Source organism: Pelodiscus sinensis, chromosome 16, assembly GCF_052426305.1.
Source record: "Pelodiscus sinensis isolate ZL-2025 chromosome 16, ASM5242630v1, whole genome shotgun sequence".
NCBI classification, from domain to species: Eukaryota; Metazoa; Chordata; order Testudines; family Trionychidae; genus Pelodiscus; species Pelodiscus sinensis.
This window is the reverse complement of record NC_143067.1, coordinates 12,635,370-12,650,370: the sequence shown is the minus strand read 5'-3', so window position 1 is coordinate 12,650,370 and position 15,001 is coordinate 12,635,370. Positions and strand designations below refer to the sequence as shown.

The 15,001-nt window shown below is 45.3% G+C and overlaps 1 protein-coding gene across 1 annotated transcript; it reads right to left on the bottom strand.

Moving 5' to 3' along the window:
* Positions 1–5,805: 5,805 nt before the first annotated feature.
* On the bottom strand, positions 5,806–12,862 carry LOC102451330 (leukocyte cell-derived chemotaxin-2-like). The gene is made up of 4 exons (XM_025181197.3): positions 12,708–12,862; positions 9,031–9,127; positions 7,468–7,616; positions 5,806–6,037 (listed from the first exon to the last, which is right to left on the bottom strand). The coding sequence occupies exons 1-4, from the start codon at positions 12,751–12,753 to the stop codon at positions 5,871–5,873; spliced, it is 459 nt and encodes a 152-aa protein (XP_025036982.3). The 5' UTR covers positions 12,754–12,862; the 3' UTR covers positions 5,806–5,870.
* Positions 12,863–15,001: the final 2,139 nt, after the last annotated feature.

Sequence of the window (15,001 nt, the reverse complement as noted above, 5' to 3'; positions counted from 1 at the left end):
TACACTTCCATACTTCACAAGGTGAGCACTAGGTAATCCATTTTATTTTGGAAAAGTTGTGGGCAAATAGAACCTCCTCAGAGTGTTCCAGGAAACGTTATTTTAGGTCTTACCAGAAAATGGGATACCTCCTACTCAGTTACAGATGTCTATTTTTATCAGACATCTTAGATAAGATACAGCTTCAGAACTAATATCAGGAAAAGCCAGAGAGCTACTGGCTAGAGCAGGGGTCAGCATCCTTTCAAACCAAGGAGCCAAACTACATCAACATTCAGAGCAAGTGTTCAACAAAGAGCTGTATAACAATGAGCATTTGCGTGACTGAAAATATAGAACTTTATATTTTTGATAATTCACATAATGATTAATAATAGCACAAATGAAATATTGTACTCACAGACTTTATTTAATGGGACTTCTGCTGCTCCATCTTTTCACACATTTATTTGAAGTTTATATCATAACAGGTCAAATCCAGCTTCATGAACGTATTCAGGCTGTCTTCTGTCAATCTTATGGCATGGGGTTGGGGACATGAGGGTGCAGGAGTCTGGGTTGGGGTGTATGAGGGGCTCAAGGCAGAGGGTTTGGGCATATGATTGGCTCAAGGCTGGTGTGGGGGTGGGGTCAGGAGTGTTATGATGCTGTGGAGAGATGGGGGCTGAGCCCCAACTGGGAGCTTGTTGGCCAGGCTTCATTTTTAAATAAAGTGAAATATTATGTCCAACACAAGTTTTCAACATTGTCTTTATTTATGGCAAGGGTGTGGAGCCTTTTTAGATTAGGGGCCACTGAGTTTGGGTGAAGGAGGAAGTTGTGACCCGAGGCATGGGATTGGGGAGTAGGAGTTTGGATTGTGATCTACGGCAGGGGACTGGGGTGCAGGGTCTGGGAGGGGATATCGACTCAGGAGGGGGGCAGAGGGTTTGGGTTGTGTGTGGCAGGAGGACAGAGGGCTGGGGGCAGGAAGAAGGGACTTGGGTGCCAGAGGCAGGCTCTGGCTGGGAGACTTACCTAAGAGACTCCCGGCCAGCAGCCCAGCTTATTTCTCAGGCAGGAGACTGCCCAGCGCCTCCAAAGGCTGCAGGACCATGCACTCTGTGAATAAGAGCCTGAGGGGTGGGGGAATTAGTGCTTCGTGCACTGCCTGTTCTTGAAACAGCTTCCATTGGCCAGAAACCGGCCAATGGGATTGTGCCGGGGACAGGAGCAGCCATGAAGCACTACTCCCTCCTCCCAGCTCACAGTTTGTGAAAAACAAATGGCCCCGCATCCGCTTTTCTGCACGCGGTGTGGGGGCAGGGCAAACAGGGGAGTCTGCCGGGGGGGCTCCCTGCTGCATCCGCAGGCTGGGTTGTTTTGCTGCTGTGCCAGTGCAGGCTCCCTTCTGCAGGGGGAACAAGCGGGGGCTGGACTTGAGCTTCAGAAGAGCCATATCTGGCTCCCTAGTGAGCGATAGGTGACCGACCCCTGGCTTAGTCTGTAAAATCTTAGGAGCAGGGAATCTTTCTGTTGTTGTCTCCAGCACAAAGCAATCCTGGCCCAAGTCTGGGACTCCTACATGCTATTGTAATATAAATCATGAATAACAATGGAGGGCCAGGCTCAGATTCTAGCCTTCTCTTTGGTGGGGCAAATTTATTGATGGCCATAAAACATTTGAGGATTTTATTTAACTCTGACGTGGAAGTAGAAAAGTACGCATGCATGGTGCTAGGAGAGTGCAGTGACATGATTTTCATGACAGTCCTCTTCCTAACTGGATTCCGAAGCTCCACTTAGACTGGAAACTGTGTGGAGCTGGGACTCTTATTTTTTTATGCTGCTGGCACAATGGGTTCCTAGCTCATGAATGGGGCATGTAGGTGCCACAGCAATACATACAGGCTATGTCTAGACTGGCATGATTTTCCGGAAATGCTTTTAACGGAAAAGTTTTCCGTTAAAAGCATTTTCAGAACAGAGCGTCTAGATTGGCACGGACGCTTTTCCGCAAAAGCGCTTTTTGCGGAAAAACGTCCGTGCCAATCTAGACGTGCTTTTCCGCAAAAAAGCCCCAATCGCCATTTTCGCGATCAGGGCTTTTTTGTGGAAAACAAAGCTGAGCTGTCTACACTGGCCCTTTTGCGCAAAAGGACTTTTGCCCAAACGGGAGCAGCATAGTATTTCCGCAAGAACACTGACAATCTTACATGAGATCGTCAGTGCTTTTGCAGAAATTCAAGCGGCCAGTGTAGACAGCTGGCAAGTTTTTCCGGAAAAGCGGCTGATTTTCTGGAAAAACTGGCCAGTCTAGACACAGCCACGCTGTATAGTAACTGACACTAAGTTTACTTTGTCCCTTCGGTGCAAATTCATCAGTAGTCAAGGATTTGTGGGTATTATTTCACTATGAAGGAAAAGTGGCTCTATCGGGCTATTGGAGGCTATGAATGTTGATTTTTCCTCAGGCAGACCTATTCAGAGTTCAGCTTCACTCTCTGAGAGAATCAGAAAACCCAAGAATTCCTCTGTAGCAGCTGCAATGTGCCTGAGGGCAGCTGGAGAGCAAATATACTTCCCTTTTCTACTTTCCCCATTTCCTAGCCCTGACTCTTGGGACACTTCTTCTGTGGGGTATTTGTGACTTGCAAGCAGATGACTTTTTCTAGGTCAGAAATGAGCTGGTCATCTACACAACCGCCGTTTAAAGTCCTTGATACCAACTCGGGATGTCAGCGACCTTTAGATCAGGTTCTAGGCTCCAGGACTGTGGCCATGAGTGTGCCTTGGTGGGCCATGGCCTGCACATTTGGGATCCAGGCCCAGCCACTCCTCATACTGACTGAACCCTCCTGGACACAAGGGCATGTCCTTCTCTACCCAGTGCTCCAGCCAGGCCTGGGGAGTGGAGTCTAGGGCTAGTCCTGTCCTGCTCACCCAGCATTCCTGCAAAGGGGCAGAGCTGAGGGCTTGTAAGCCCCATGCCCTAAGCCCAGCAGCAGCACTGGGAGGGCAGGGAAGTGGGACAAGCCCTGGGACTCTGACCCTGCTCCCCATTATGAGCACCAGCTGGGAACAGAGCAAGCCCCGTATCCTAACCCCACTCAGAGCACTGGCAGTGGGAGAGTGGAGCAGGGCAAGCCCCTGTGCTCCAGCCCTGTTCCCAGCTGGGAGCACTAGGTACCCAGGAGCCGTTTCAGATTTTGGAAGAGGGGAGCAGTGGGGGCTGACCGAGGATGGTAGCTTCAGCAGTGTTACTGAGCATGCCAGGTGTTCCGAAGCTGGGCGTTCTGGGAACGGGTGCAACTCTAACATGTAGCAACAGCCTCAGAAAGTTCAACCTCAGTGAGAGCCATGCTTAGTTTGTGCCAGGGCTGAGACTGGCTTTAAGCTGTGTGAGACTGAGCTCTGCTTGGTGGGCTGGGGGGGTGAAATTGGCTTTTTGGGCCTCCCATTCTCTCAACAGAGGTCATTCTCTAAGTTTCCGTTATAATGCTAAAATAAAGGAAAAGTTATATTTCTGTTCCTATTATGGATAAACTGTTCTCTTAGACTCTGCTACTCTCACTGCCTTTCATCAGAATAAAGAAGTCGTCCTGCTTCTCTTATTACTGGGAGTCTTTTAGAAATGGAAAAAGAGAGAGCACTTTTTTTGAGAGAGAGAATTCACACTGTGGCTGTGTCTACACTGGTAAGTTATTCTGGAAAAACAGATGCTTTTCCGGAAAAACTTGCCAGCTGTCTACACTGGCCGCTTGAATTTCCGGAAAAGCACTGACGATCTAATGTAAAATCATCAGTGCTTTACCGGAAAAACTATGCTGCTCCCGTTCGGGCAAAAGTCTTTTTCTGGAAAACTGTTCCGGAAAAGGGCCAGTGTAGACAGCACAGTAGTGTTTTCCGCAAAAAAGCCCCGATCACAAAAATGACGATCGGGGCTTTTTTGCGGAAAAGCGCGTCTAGATTGGCCACGGACGCTTTTCCGCAAAAAGTGCTTTTCCGGAAAAGCGTCCTGCCAATCTAAACGCCCTTTTCCGAAAAAACTTTTAACAGAAAACTTTTCCGTTAAAAGTATTTTCGGAAATTCATGCCAGTGTAGACGTAGCCCAAGAGTTCGCATCTGTAATGAAAAAGTTCTAGTTTAAATATCAGAGGGGTAGCTGTGTTAGTCTGAATCTGCAAAAGCGGCGAGGAGTCCTGTGGCACCTTATAGACTAACTGAAGTGTTGGAGCATAAGCTTTCGTGGGCAAAGAACGAGACTTCAGGATCAGACTTCAAAGAGAAACTGCTGAGCTACAGTTCATCTTCAAGTTTGACATAATCAACTCAGGATTAAACAAAGACTGTGAATGGCTCGCTAACTACAAAAGCAGCTTCTCCTCTCTTGCTATTCACACCTCCAGATCAGCTACTAGAAGTGGGCCTCATCCTCCCTGATTGGACCCACCTTGTCATCTCCAGCCTGATTCTGGCCTGCATATTTATACCTGCCTCTGGAAATTTCCACTACATGTATCTGACGAAGTGGGTCTTTGCCCACGAAAGCTCATGCTCCAACACTTCAGTTAGTCTATAAGGTGCCACAGGACTCCTTGCTGGTTTTGTAGTTTAAATATGACACAAAGGTACAATATTAAGATGAATATTCGTATTAAAAAAAAAGGTTGCAGTAGGACAAGTTGGCATTTCTGGTATAGTTTATTGCTGAGGAAAAAATTACAATGTCATAGACAAGAAAGCATGGGCATACAAAGCTGAGTGTGAAACACATGGCTAATTATAATTACCATGGCTGACTCATACACTTCGGCTGTGTCTACACTGGGCCACTTATTCCGGAAAATCAGCCGCTTTTCCGGAATAAGCTGCGAGCTGTCTACACTGGCCCTTGAATTTCCGGAAAAGCAACGACGCTCTACTGTACAAAATCAGCCGCTATTCCGGAAAAACGATTCTGCTCCTGCTCAGGCATAAGTCCTTATTCCGGAACACTGTTCCGGAAAAGGGCCAGTGTAGACAGCCCAGTAGTCTTTTCCGGAAAAAAGCCCTGATCGCGAAAATGGCGATCGGGGCTCTTTTCCGGAAAAGCAGCCTGCCAATGTAGACGCTCCTTTTCCGGAAAAACTGAAAACGGAATAGTATTCCGTTTTAAGCAGTTCTGGAAATTCATGCCGGTGTAGACACAGCCTTCTATTTTGCTGCATGTATAAAATGTCTCTTCTTTTTCCGTGCACTATATACTGTCAAGCCCTCTGGTGAGGGGAAAGGGGAAGGGACAGGACCAGGACCATCCCTAGGATTTATGGGGAGTAATATTAAACTGGTACCCCTATGCTGGATGGCAGCTGGGGTGGGAACAATGATTTTTAGAGACGTGATTTTTATAATCTTCAGCAACACCTTACTGAAATAGTTTAAAATGGGCTATAAACTAAGCTATTGTAAAGTAAAAAACTAGGACAGCATTTACCTGGGGGGTTGGAAAATGCCTATTAAGTGACATCATTGCCATTTGAATGGCTTCTGCTAATTTGTCTCAGGCTTTTTCACTTTTAAGTTAACTAGTTCCTCTCCAGAGGAAGCAGAGCCAAGGAACAGGGATAGGAAGAGGCAGGTAGATGGACACTAAGACCCAGGAGTGCCCCAAATTTTGGGGTGCCCTACACAGCCATGTATTCTGCATATGGGTAAGGATGGCCCTGGGACGAGGGTTAATGAAAGGGGGGCAATTCAAAAGGACCCATGTCTCCCCACCGCTACTGTCGCAGTAGCAGCCACTGAAGTCCCAGACTCTTTAAATCACTGCCAGAGTCTTTGGAGGAGGAGAAGAAATTTGCTTTTATTTGCTCATATGATTTTATTTGAGACTTTGTACATTTTCCATTTATAAATTGCGAGTGGGATTGGAGAGGTTGCAAAGCTGGACATGAACATGAGATGTCATACCAGGATATACACTTTGCATTCGCAGCATTCGTCCAATTCTTTGCCCTTTGGTGACTCGACCGTTGTATTTATAAGGCTTGAAGTAGAACATAAGAGCACAGTAACCTAGAAGGGAGGAGATGAAAAATAAAAAGATTTAGGAGGGACAAAAGGAAACATCAAACATAGATCATTATCTGAACTCTTTGGCTGGTTTTTATATGGCAATTTTTGGATTGTCTTCTAATCTCATACTACTGTGGGTGCTAGGAGCATTAGTTCAGTCCAGCCAACAGTATGCATGAAATTGTGAAAGGGAGGGAGAAAAAAATGATTTTTTTTCTTAGGGCTGTAGACAATGAAAGCAACAAAAGCTACCATTGTTATCTTAGTGGGTTTCAAAGTTATATTTCTGTAATGGAGAGGTTTCAGTCCAGTTACAATAACTGTACATCTCTGTACATATATTTCAAGCTCCCTTTTATTATAGCTCCCCTAACCCTTTTTCATCTTTGTTTTTCTCACTTTAGATCCTCATTTTTCTCCTATTATCAAAGTGGGTGGAGGGATATAGGAGGAAAGAAGTGTGTTACTGGTCCTGTCGAAGGAGAATTTGGCCTGTTATGTTTTTCAGAGTGAAAGAGTTGTACTTTGATATGAATGCAGGAACTTATCTGTTCTGAGTGAAACATGGACATTGACCTATTCTATACCATTTAACTTTACATATATTTACAGTGTGCTTCTTCCATAGTTCTCCAGCCAGTTAGCAATAGAATGTAAATTCACTTAACCTACTCTATATGTGAGAGAGCGAGTCTGTCTGTTCAAGAAGTCCCCCGAAACGGTAAGAGCTAGGACCACCAAATTCAGTGTACTGTACAGCTTCTTCTTATCATAACTTATAAAGCAAGGTAAGGATTTGGTTGTGCCAGGACAATGGGAGGTGCCTGGAATTGGATTGCTTCTGTAAAACCATACGGATGTGACAAAATCACCAGGCAGGTGAAAGGGTATGGCTGGGGAAACACCCCCCCACCTCAGAGTACCCCAATCCTGAGCCTCCCATCACCCAGATGCCCTTTAAAAGGGTTGGGGGGATGAAGGTCCCCTCCCCCATATCCCGATTCATATGGGAACATTACTGCTGTTCCCCTTCATCAGGAGTGAAGGGAAAGTGCACAGTCCGCTGCATTCCTCACTCTGGCTGGGAGGCACAAGGGGCAGATGAACCTGGACGGACCCCAATCAGGGAACATGTATCCCTTCCCCAGATGTGCCCACTGGAGCTGCCACGGCCATGGAGAGATGCTTCTCATCTGTCCCCAAGCTGCTGTGGTGAGATTGGGTTGGGGTTGTCCTCTTTCTCCTGGGACAGCCAGCATACTGAACCCCTCATCCCCAACCCCACCTCAGAGCAATGATTTACATGAAATATTCACATTTTCATTTTATTTTCCAAAACACAAAACCTAGCAATGTTAAGACCAGAGCTAAATCTGCTAGTGACTTACATTTAAAGATTCTCAAAGATTTATCTATGGGAGCTCAATTACCTGATCCCTCAATCTTGAGGCCGTTATTAATGGCAGTATTCTTTCCACGAGGGTAGGGGGTAGCTTGCTTAATCACACCACTGAAAGGTGCATACACTTCTGATCCATCAGTACACTTTACATCCACTCCTTTGTGTAGTCTGGGTGGTCTGTAAATGTTCAAGTAATGAGACAATGCTGATTAATACATTCATTAGCCTTATCGCCTGATGCTAGGTACGCCATGTAGATAATTAAAGCAACAACGGGGATCTAGCTACTATTGTTAGCCTAGTGGGTTTCAAAGTTATAGTTCTGCAATGGAGGTAGAAAGGCTTGAGGTTTCAGTCCAGCTACAATAACTGTACATCTCTCTCCCACTATTAATCAGAGCTGGTCAAAAATAGGTTTCGTTTTCACTTTGAAACCTTTTAACTCTTTCTGAACTATCAAGAAGGATTTCAAACAAACAAAAAGAAAATAACACAGCCTTCCTCTCCACAGCAATCTTAGAAGCTGGGATGTTTTCCAGTGCTGGGAACGAAACATTTTTGAATTAAAAGTTCAAAATTTTGAATTAAAAGTTCAAAATTTGAGATTTTTGCTTTTTCAATGAAAACCCAGAAAAAATCCCCCCCCCCCCCCAAGGGAAATTGTGTCAAGAAGACAGAAGGGGGGGACTTTCTTTTATTAAATACCTAAAATTGGATAAAAATGGTTTGACCAACTCTGCTCCTCATATATCTGAGCTGTAGGACTGACAGCCATCGCAGGCCCCAGGGCAAGGTGGTGGGGAGAGGGGTGGCTCTGTGCCCCCAGAAGGGACCAAGACCATGGCATCTAACCCTCGTCCTCCCCACCCCATCAGAGATGCATCGAGTGCTGCTTTGGTGGCAGTTCAAAGGAGAATGTGGCTCTGGCCCCAGTAGGAAGCCTGTCTCTGATTATTGCAGACTGTCGCTTATTAGGCTCAAAAGAACACAACCGCCCATTGATGTAACCCAACGGAATGCCAGATTTCAGCGGATCTGTGCTAGGGTGACCAGATAGCAAGTGTGAAAAATAGGAGCCCTTTCTATGAGGGGTGGGGGAGGTTCGTTTTGTGTATAAGACAAAGCTTCTCATATCAGGACATCTGATCACCCGAAGCTATGCTGGCTTATAGCATCTGACCCATGATCTAGGGACTTTTTCAATATTATTACTTAGCTAGCTGTGTCCTGCCTGTGTCTAGAGCCTGAGAGAACTGAACATGAAATCGTGTAAGTTGTCTGAGTTCACTAAAGTACTTAAGGAACTTTCTTGACAACCTCAGTAGCAAGGGGCCTCAGCCTGAAAGGGGCCTGGAAACAAGTCTCTCCCATTCTCAGCATCTCTCCTCCACATGAGGGACTAATGCATGCTGGAAGGACGTAGCCACAGTTCTTGTTTAACAAACTGCTTTGCAGAGGTGTCAGACACACCAGAGAAGTCCTGAGTGTTTAACTCTGCATGTTTTGCTCTGAGTGAAGAGTTCATTATTTTAGCAACAACAATGAAGAAAGAAAACACCCCTGCCCAAAATAATAGTCTTAAGTATACAACCTTGGAGCATTATAACGTCCACAGCCCCATCTGTCACAACCTCTTATTGCGTTCTTGGGATTCCCAGCACATATTTGTGCCCAGGGTCCTGCAGCAACTTGAAAAGAAATGGAATACATACAAGTAAAGCAAATTTTCTAGCCTCAAAAAGGACAGACGTGACTGTGTGTATGACATATATTCGTGCAACTAATGGAATCAAAATGGAAAGACACTAGAATTTCATTAGCTGTCTATTTTACAATGTGTCACTTTCCAATACATGTTGCTTAAATAAGTCCCCAAAACTAATGGCTCTACATTTCTTTTCTTTTAATGGAATCAGAACGGCATGGTTTCTTCATTATTTTAAGCAGAGTACTCTGTTCAGAGGAGAAGGGTTTGATTTTGAGGGATGGGCAGAAGAGTAAATGATCCTACTCACAGGTTTTCCTGATAGAACTCTAAAAGGACTGATTGTGTTATACAGCACCTGACCCATGACTAGGGCATATAGGTGCTTCTTAATACAAGTACTGTACAATAACGGAGACTAAGGATCAGACACTACCCTCTACTACCACTGCATCTTTCTTGATCATAGTTAAGGATTTGAAGTTATTATTTCACTCTCCAGTGGAAGAGTGCACACAAGGGGTCATAGGATGTTGTAGATCAGTGGTGCTCAACCTTTTTTTATTCGCAACCCCCCAGGGCCAGGAAAATTTTTGATAAGCAAAAAAAAAAAAAGTGTGGTCTCTTTAATTTTAAGCACTGGTCCACTCCTCCCTTGACTCATGTGTGTCGAGCATCAAGCCAGGAAAACAAAATAGCAGCTGGCCTGGCACTGTGACCCCCCCAGGGAAGACAGCCACAGGTTGCACACCACTGTAGTAGATATTGACTTTCCTTCAGTCCTGCTTAGTTCATGGGTAGGATAGAAAACAAAAGAATATTCTTTACTGTAAAAGAAGTTGAGAAGCTGCCTATGGGCAGCCTGAGGGCAAATATAAATAGCCTTTCCACTTTTCCAGCTTTCCTAGCCCTGATTCTCAACACAGTTGACCTGCAGAGCTGGGGTTTAGCAGTTTTAAAGAGTTCTATTAATGCTAGGACAGAAGCGAGCAGCTCAAAGTCCCTACTTCTCTACAACCCGCCCCCGTTGGAAAACTCTTCATGGACTTCAGTAGGTTCTAGATCAGGTTCCATGCCATGCTACAAAGGAAAGTAATTTACTGGGGTACATTGAGGAAAAGTGAACCTATTGCCCTCTGAATTGTTTTTGTATGTTGATGGGGGTAAAATTATCAGAGTGCAGTGGGAATTTGATAGATGTGTAGGAATAGAAGGCTCCATTCCTAAAAATCTCTTACTCTATAGAAGCTCGAAATGCATTAGTAGATACTTCTATCAATTTGTAATTTTCCATTGCTACTATACAGGCCATAGCTAGCTCTCAAACCCAGAACCCCTGACTTAGAAAATTATGGCGTGTAACAGATACATTCCTCAGTACTTTGTTCTTATTTTCCCTGGTTGGATTCTTCAACAGGATTATCCTTACACAAGACTTTGTCTCGTGAGCCTGTGCACTAGGTGGTGTCAGGTGTAGTCATCACCATATTCCAAAACTATCCATTCAGAGACTGGGTATAGCTCTAAATGGTAGCAGCAGCCTCAGAAAGTTTAACTCTGGTGGCAGATAGGATGACTGGTGGACAGAGTGCAATCCGTAAGTGCTTAACTTGTAAGAGTGTATCCAAGTATAACTCTGACCTCCAGCAAAGATTTTTTCCCCATGTTTATTTTGTAAATTTTGGGGGAGGAAGGGCAACCTTCTTCAGACTGAATTTCACACAGAAATCTACATCCAATATAAACAGAGGTGGTTTTAGATGTTAATAGGGTTTGGATATCAAAGCAGTATACAACTTGAAATGCATGTTTTTTCTGGCTAGAGAAAGAATTTTGTTTCATTGGAAACACAACCCTTAGGAGAAACCCACAAAACCTTCTTCAGCTCTGGGTTTTTTTTCCAGCCTCAGTTAAGACAACAGTCTAGCTGTACTCAACTTTTCTTGTATTTCCCATGGTTATTTCCATTAGTGGTAGAAACAGCATACCAGAGAGTGTTGACCTGCACTGGTTGCCTCTTCCAGCCTGTAATCTCACTCGCTCATGGTGCATCCAGAGGATAAGATGGTTAAAATGCTGATAGCGGCTGTGGTTTGGTCTAGACTTTCATTCCCACCGAGTTTAGTAATGATTGAGCTGTCCCAATAAAATCAGCTCTAGAAATTATTAAGAACAGAGGTCTCAAACTCCCGGCCCACCTGCCAGTCCTGGTCAGAGGGACTGCACAATCTGGCCAAGGCTCCCGGCAGGCTGGAGGGCAGGGGATCTGTCAGTTACCAACTCCCAAACCCTGCCTCCTTTCTGTCATCATCGTGCCCTCTCCCCACATGGCCATCCCCAAGCATGCAGCTCTGGATCATTGGTGATGCCTGGAGTGGTTGCACATCTCCTCCCTTGCACTCTCCATGGTGGCATGAGCTGTGGGAAGACTCACTCCACTGTGTTCCCTTGGTGATCCCAAAAACACATGCTCAGGGGACAGGGTGTCATGGATAGAGGGGAGCGCGTGGTGAGGGCAGGAAGAGGCGGGACTTGGAGGCTGGTAAGGGACAGCCTCCTCTCCCCATCCTGGCTCGGTGGGAGTCCCAGGCCGGATTGCACAATTGCTCTGGACAGATTGGCCTGCAGGCTGGGAGTTTGAAAGCCATGCTTCAGAAGAAAAAAGCCCAGTGCAGACCAGGCCAGAGAATCTGAGCCTCTGATCTCAGAATTGTAATACAGGCAGTACCCGGGTTACGTACAAGATAGGGACTGTAGGTTTGTTCTTAAGTTGAATTTGTATGTAAGTCGGAACTGGTACATATTGTAGGGGAAACTCTAGCCAAACATTTCTCCAGAGCTCAGTTTTATTCTCCCACACCTCACTTCCCTCAGTCCTTTATTCTCAAGCTGAGGTGTCTGCTAAGAAAAGCCGCTCCGCGTCTCCCTGGTCTGCTGGGGGGGAGGTGCTAGCTTCGCGTCTCCCTAGTCTGCTGGGGGGAAGCAGCTAGTGCGGGGTTTCCTCACCCCGTTTGTAAGTTGGGATCTGATGTAAGTCGGATCCATGTAACCCGGGGACTGCCTGTACTTGAAATGACACTGGTGTGAGCAAGGACAGAATGAGTCATATCTCTCAAGACCCTCAAGGTTAAATGCTCAATGTGACTTGTTCCAATACAGTACCAATTGTAATACAAAGACACAGAAAATGGCAAGTTCCTTTAGAAACCAAGCATGGTTAGTACCTTGGTCAGTTGCACATATTCTAATATTTAGACCCATTTAGAAACATTTAAAATGATCTTAACTTTGCACTTCTTATGGCATTTCTTTAAACCACTCCTTGTGTTACAGTAGTCATGCCAAATGGTTAATAAAATCATGCACAGGGATGTTTTATCTACAGTCAGTTAATACTTCATAAAAATATTGTATGCTACATTAATCCTTCAAAAGCTAAACACATCAGGTTGGATTTTGATGCTAGAGTATTTTACCGTTGTTCATTCCACTTTCTGCTAAAAAAAAAGCATGTTTGAGAAGAAAGCATCAAGACAAGGCATGAAATAGTGATCGTAACTTACCAATGGAAACCAAGGCAACAAAAATGATCAGTTTGAGCGGGAACATGTTGCAGCTGTTTCACCACAGTTCTCTGCCCGAGATGAAGTTGTGAAGTTCAGCCTCTTTGCTATTTATGTGTTCCAGAGAGGGTGAGTCTGCCTAGTGAATCAGAGTTGAGGATGACGGAAGGCAGTATTGCCAGGTGAGGCAACACTGATGTTGAGGAGAAAAAAAGCTAACCGTTGATAAGTCCAGTTGTGAAATGAAACAGTGAGCCTCTTGCCACATAAAAACATGGAACTGGAAGAACAGCCTGGAAAATTGCACAGTTCTTGAGCAGCTGTATGGGAAAGGTGCCAAGAACACACAAGCTAGGCCCAGTGGATCCACAAGAAGTAGATCAGAGGAACCAAACCTTGGGGCTTTTTATGCACAATGAATAGCGCTTCTTATTCCTCTACCCATTGTTGTCTTCTCTTGATGTGGATGCTCATTATCTGCCTTCCAGTGGGGTCACTGAGAATACAGCAGACAATGTTAAATGCTGGGCGGATTAGTATAAACTTCCACTTAAAAATTCCATAGATAGTCTGTTGCTTTCAGAGGGAAAGTGCCATTTTCTCAGCCCATCCACTGTTCATCCTTTTCAGTGATGCAGTGGTACTGGCATGTAATGGTGAGGAGCAGCTGATGGTGGCTGGCTGGTGCTATCAAGTAATTAGTGACCTTTCTCCTTTCCCAATGCCGTGCTTGAAGCATAGGGCTCACTAAATGCTTGAAGAGCAGGGCTCGAACTCTTTCTTTATTCATTGGCCACAGTCCTCAGTTGATGGCCTTGAAAAGTAACCCTATAGCAATTACGGTCACCGTCTGTCACTTTGTTAGTTTCTGTGATCGAGTCAAAAAATTTGGGTTCCTCTGTCTCGTCAATGTGGGTGTAATGATACTGCCAGCTATGACCCTGAGCAGTTCAGCAATGATGACAGGGCTTTGGGAATGAGAATGAAGGAGTGGACAGACTTGTAAGACCCTTGGACAAGAGGGGTAGGGGGGGGCTGGCTTCTTGCTCCTAGAAGGGGTAGAGTCTCACAGGGAAGGGGCAGTTCCGGGGCAGCCAGCCCCCAGTGCTGCCCAGACCATGCCCCACACACTTTCCCCACAGCCTTCGGTGTAGTCTGGAGCATGCCGCCTGGGCCTTTGGAGTGTGCCAGGTGAGGCTCTGGTGGCGATTTAAAGGGCCCAGGGCTCTAGCCTGTCCCACATTAGCAGAAGTGGCAGCCAGGAGTACTGAGCCCTTTTGAAATACTGGGCCCCAGGGCAGATGTCTCCTGTGTCACCCCAAACTCCAGGCAGGATTATGTGCATCAGGGAGACAAATGCCCAGCTCCACAGATGGTGTTGACAGAAGGGTTTTGGCTTCCTCAACCATGGGAAGGAGCAGCACTGAGAAAAGATGGGGTCCATCTGACCATGGGCATCTCTGCACCCTGATTCCTCATCCTTGTGAGGAGACAACAGGGCCATCAGAGCAATAACAGGGAAATAGTGGGGCGGGGAGAGAGGGGAATCTGTTCAGTACCTTAGATAACGTATACAAACACAAGGAGTATGGGGTATGAACAGGAACAGCTATGAGTACTGGTACCAAAGCTAAATTATGACCTAATTATCTTCACAGAGACTCAGTGGGATAAAACCTGAGAGTAGAATGTTGGAATAGAGAAGGATGTCTTAGGAAAGACAGGCAGGGAATAAAGGGAGAGGGGGTTACATTATCTTGCAAGAATATATACACTCATTTTGAGGCCCAGAAGAGGTGAGAGGCAGGCCAGCTGAAAGTCTTTGGTAAAGATAAAAGGGAGACAAGGACGGCTGATGTTATGGTAAGGGCCCGCACCAAACCAGGCAGAGGAGGTAGAGGCAGCATTTCTAAAACAGATAACTGTCAGAAACAAATGAAGTGCAAGATTTGTAAATTCATGCCTCATTTGCATTTTTTATGGCCTTCATTCGCATTCTTCTTTCGAGAGAGGAATGCAGTCTAGATGTAGCCTTACAGACTAACATGGATACCACTCTGAAATTATAAATTTAATAATTCTAAGAAAGGGAAGGAGTTAAAGCAGCAAAATATGGACACTATCCTAAAATATAAAAGGCAGATGCTAACAAACTCACGATTCTGGACAGTAAGTTCTCACAGGAAGACAATCTGAAGGGATAAAGGCGTTGAGGAAAATTATCAATTTCTCTAGGAGACAATGTCAAATGCATATGTGCAAATTATCCTGATGCAAAAGAAAGACGAGGAATC

What these genes read in the sequence shown, in the direction of transcription:
- LOC102451330 (XM_025181197.3), bottom strand. Translation starts at nt 12,753, where the DNA reads ATGTTCCCGCTCAAACTGATCATTTTTGTTGCCTTGGTTTCCATTG. An exon ending in TGTTGCCTTGGTTTCCATTG is followed by an intron (nt 9,128 to 12,707) that starts GTAAGTTACGAT and finishes TTTCTTTTCAAG; the next exon opens with TTGCTGCAGGACCCTGGGCA. An exon ending in GGACGTTATAATGCTCCAAG is followed by an intron (nt 7,617 to 9,030) that starts GTTGTATACTTA and finishes GAACATTTACAG; the next exon opens with ACCACCCAGACTACACAAAG.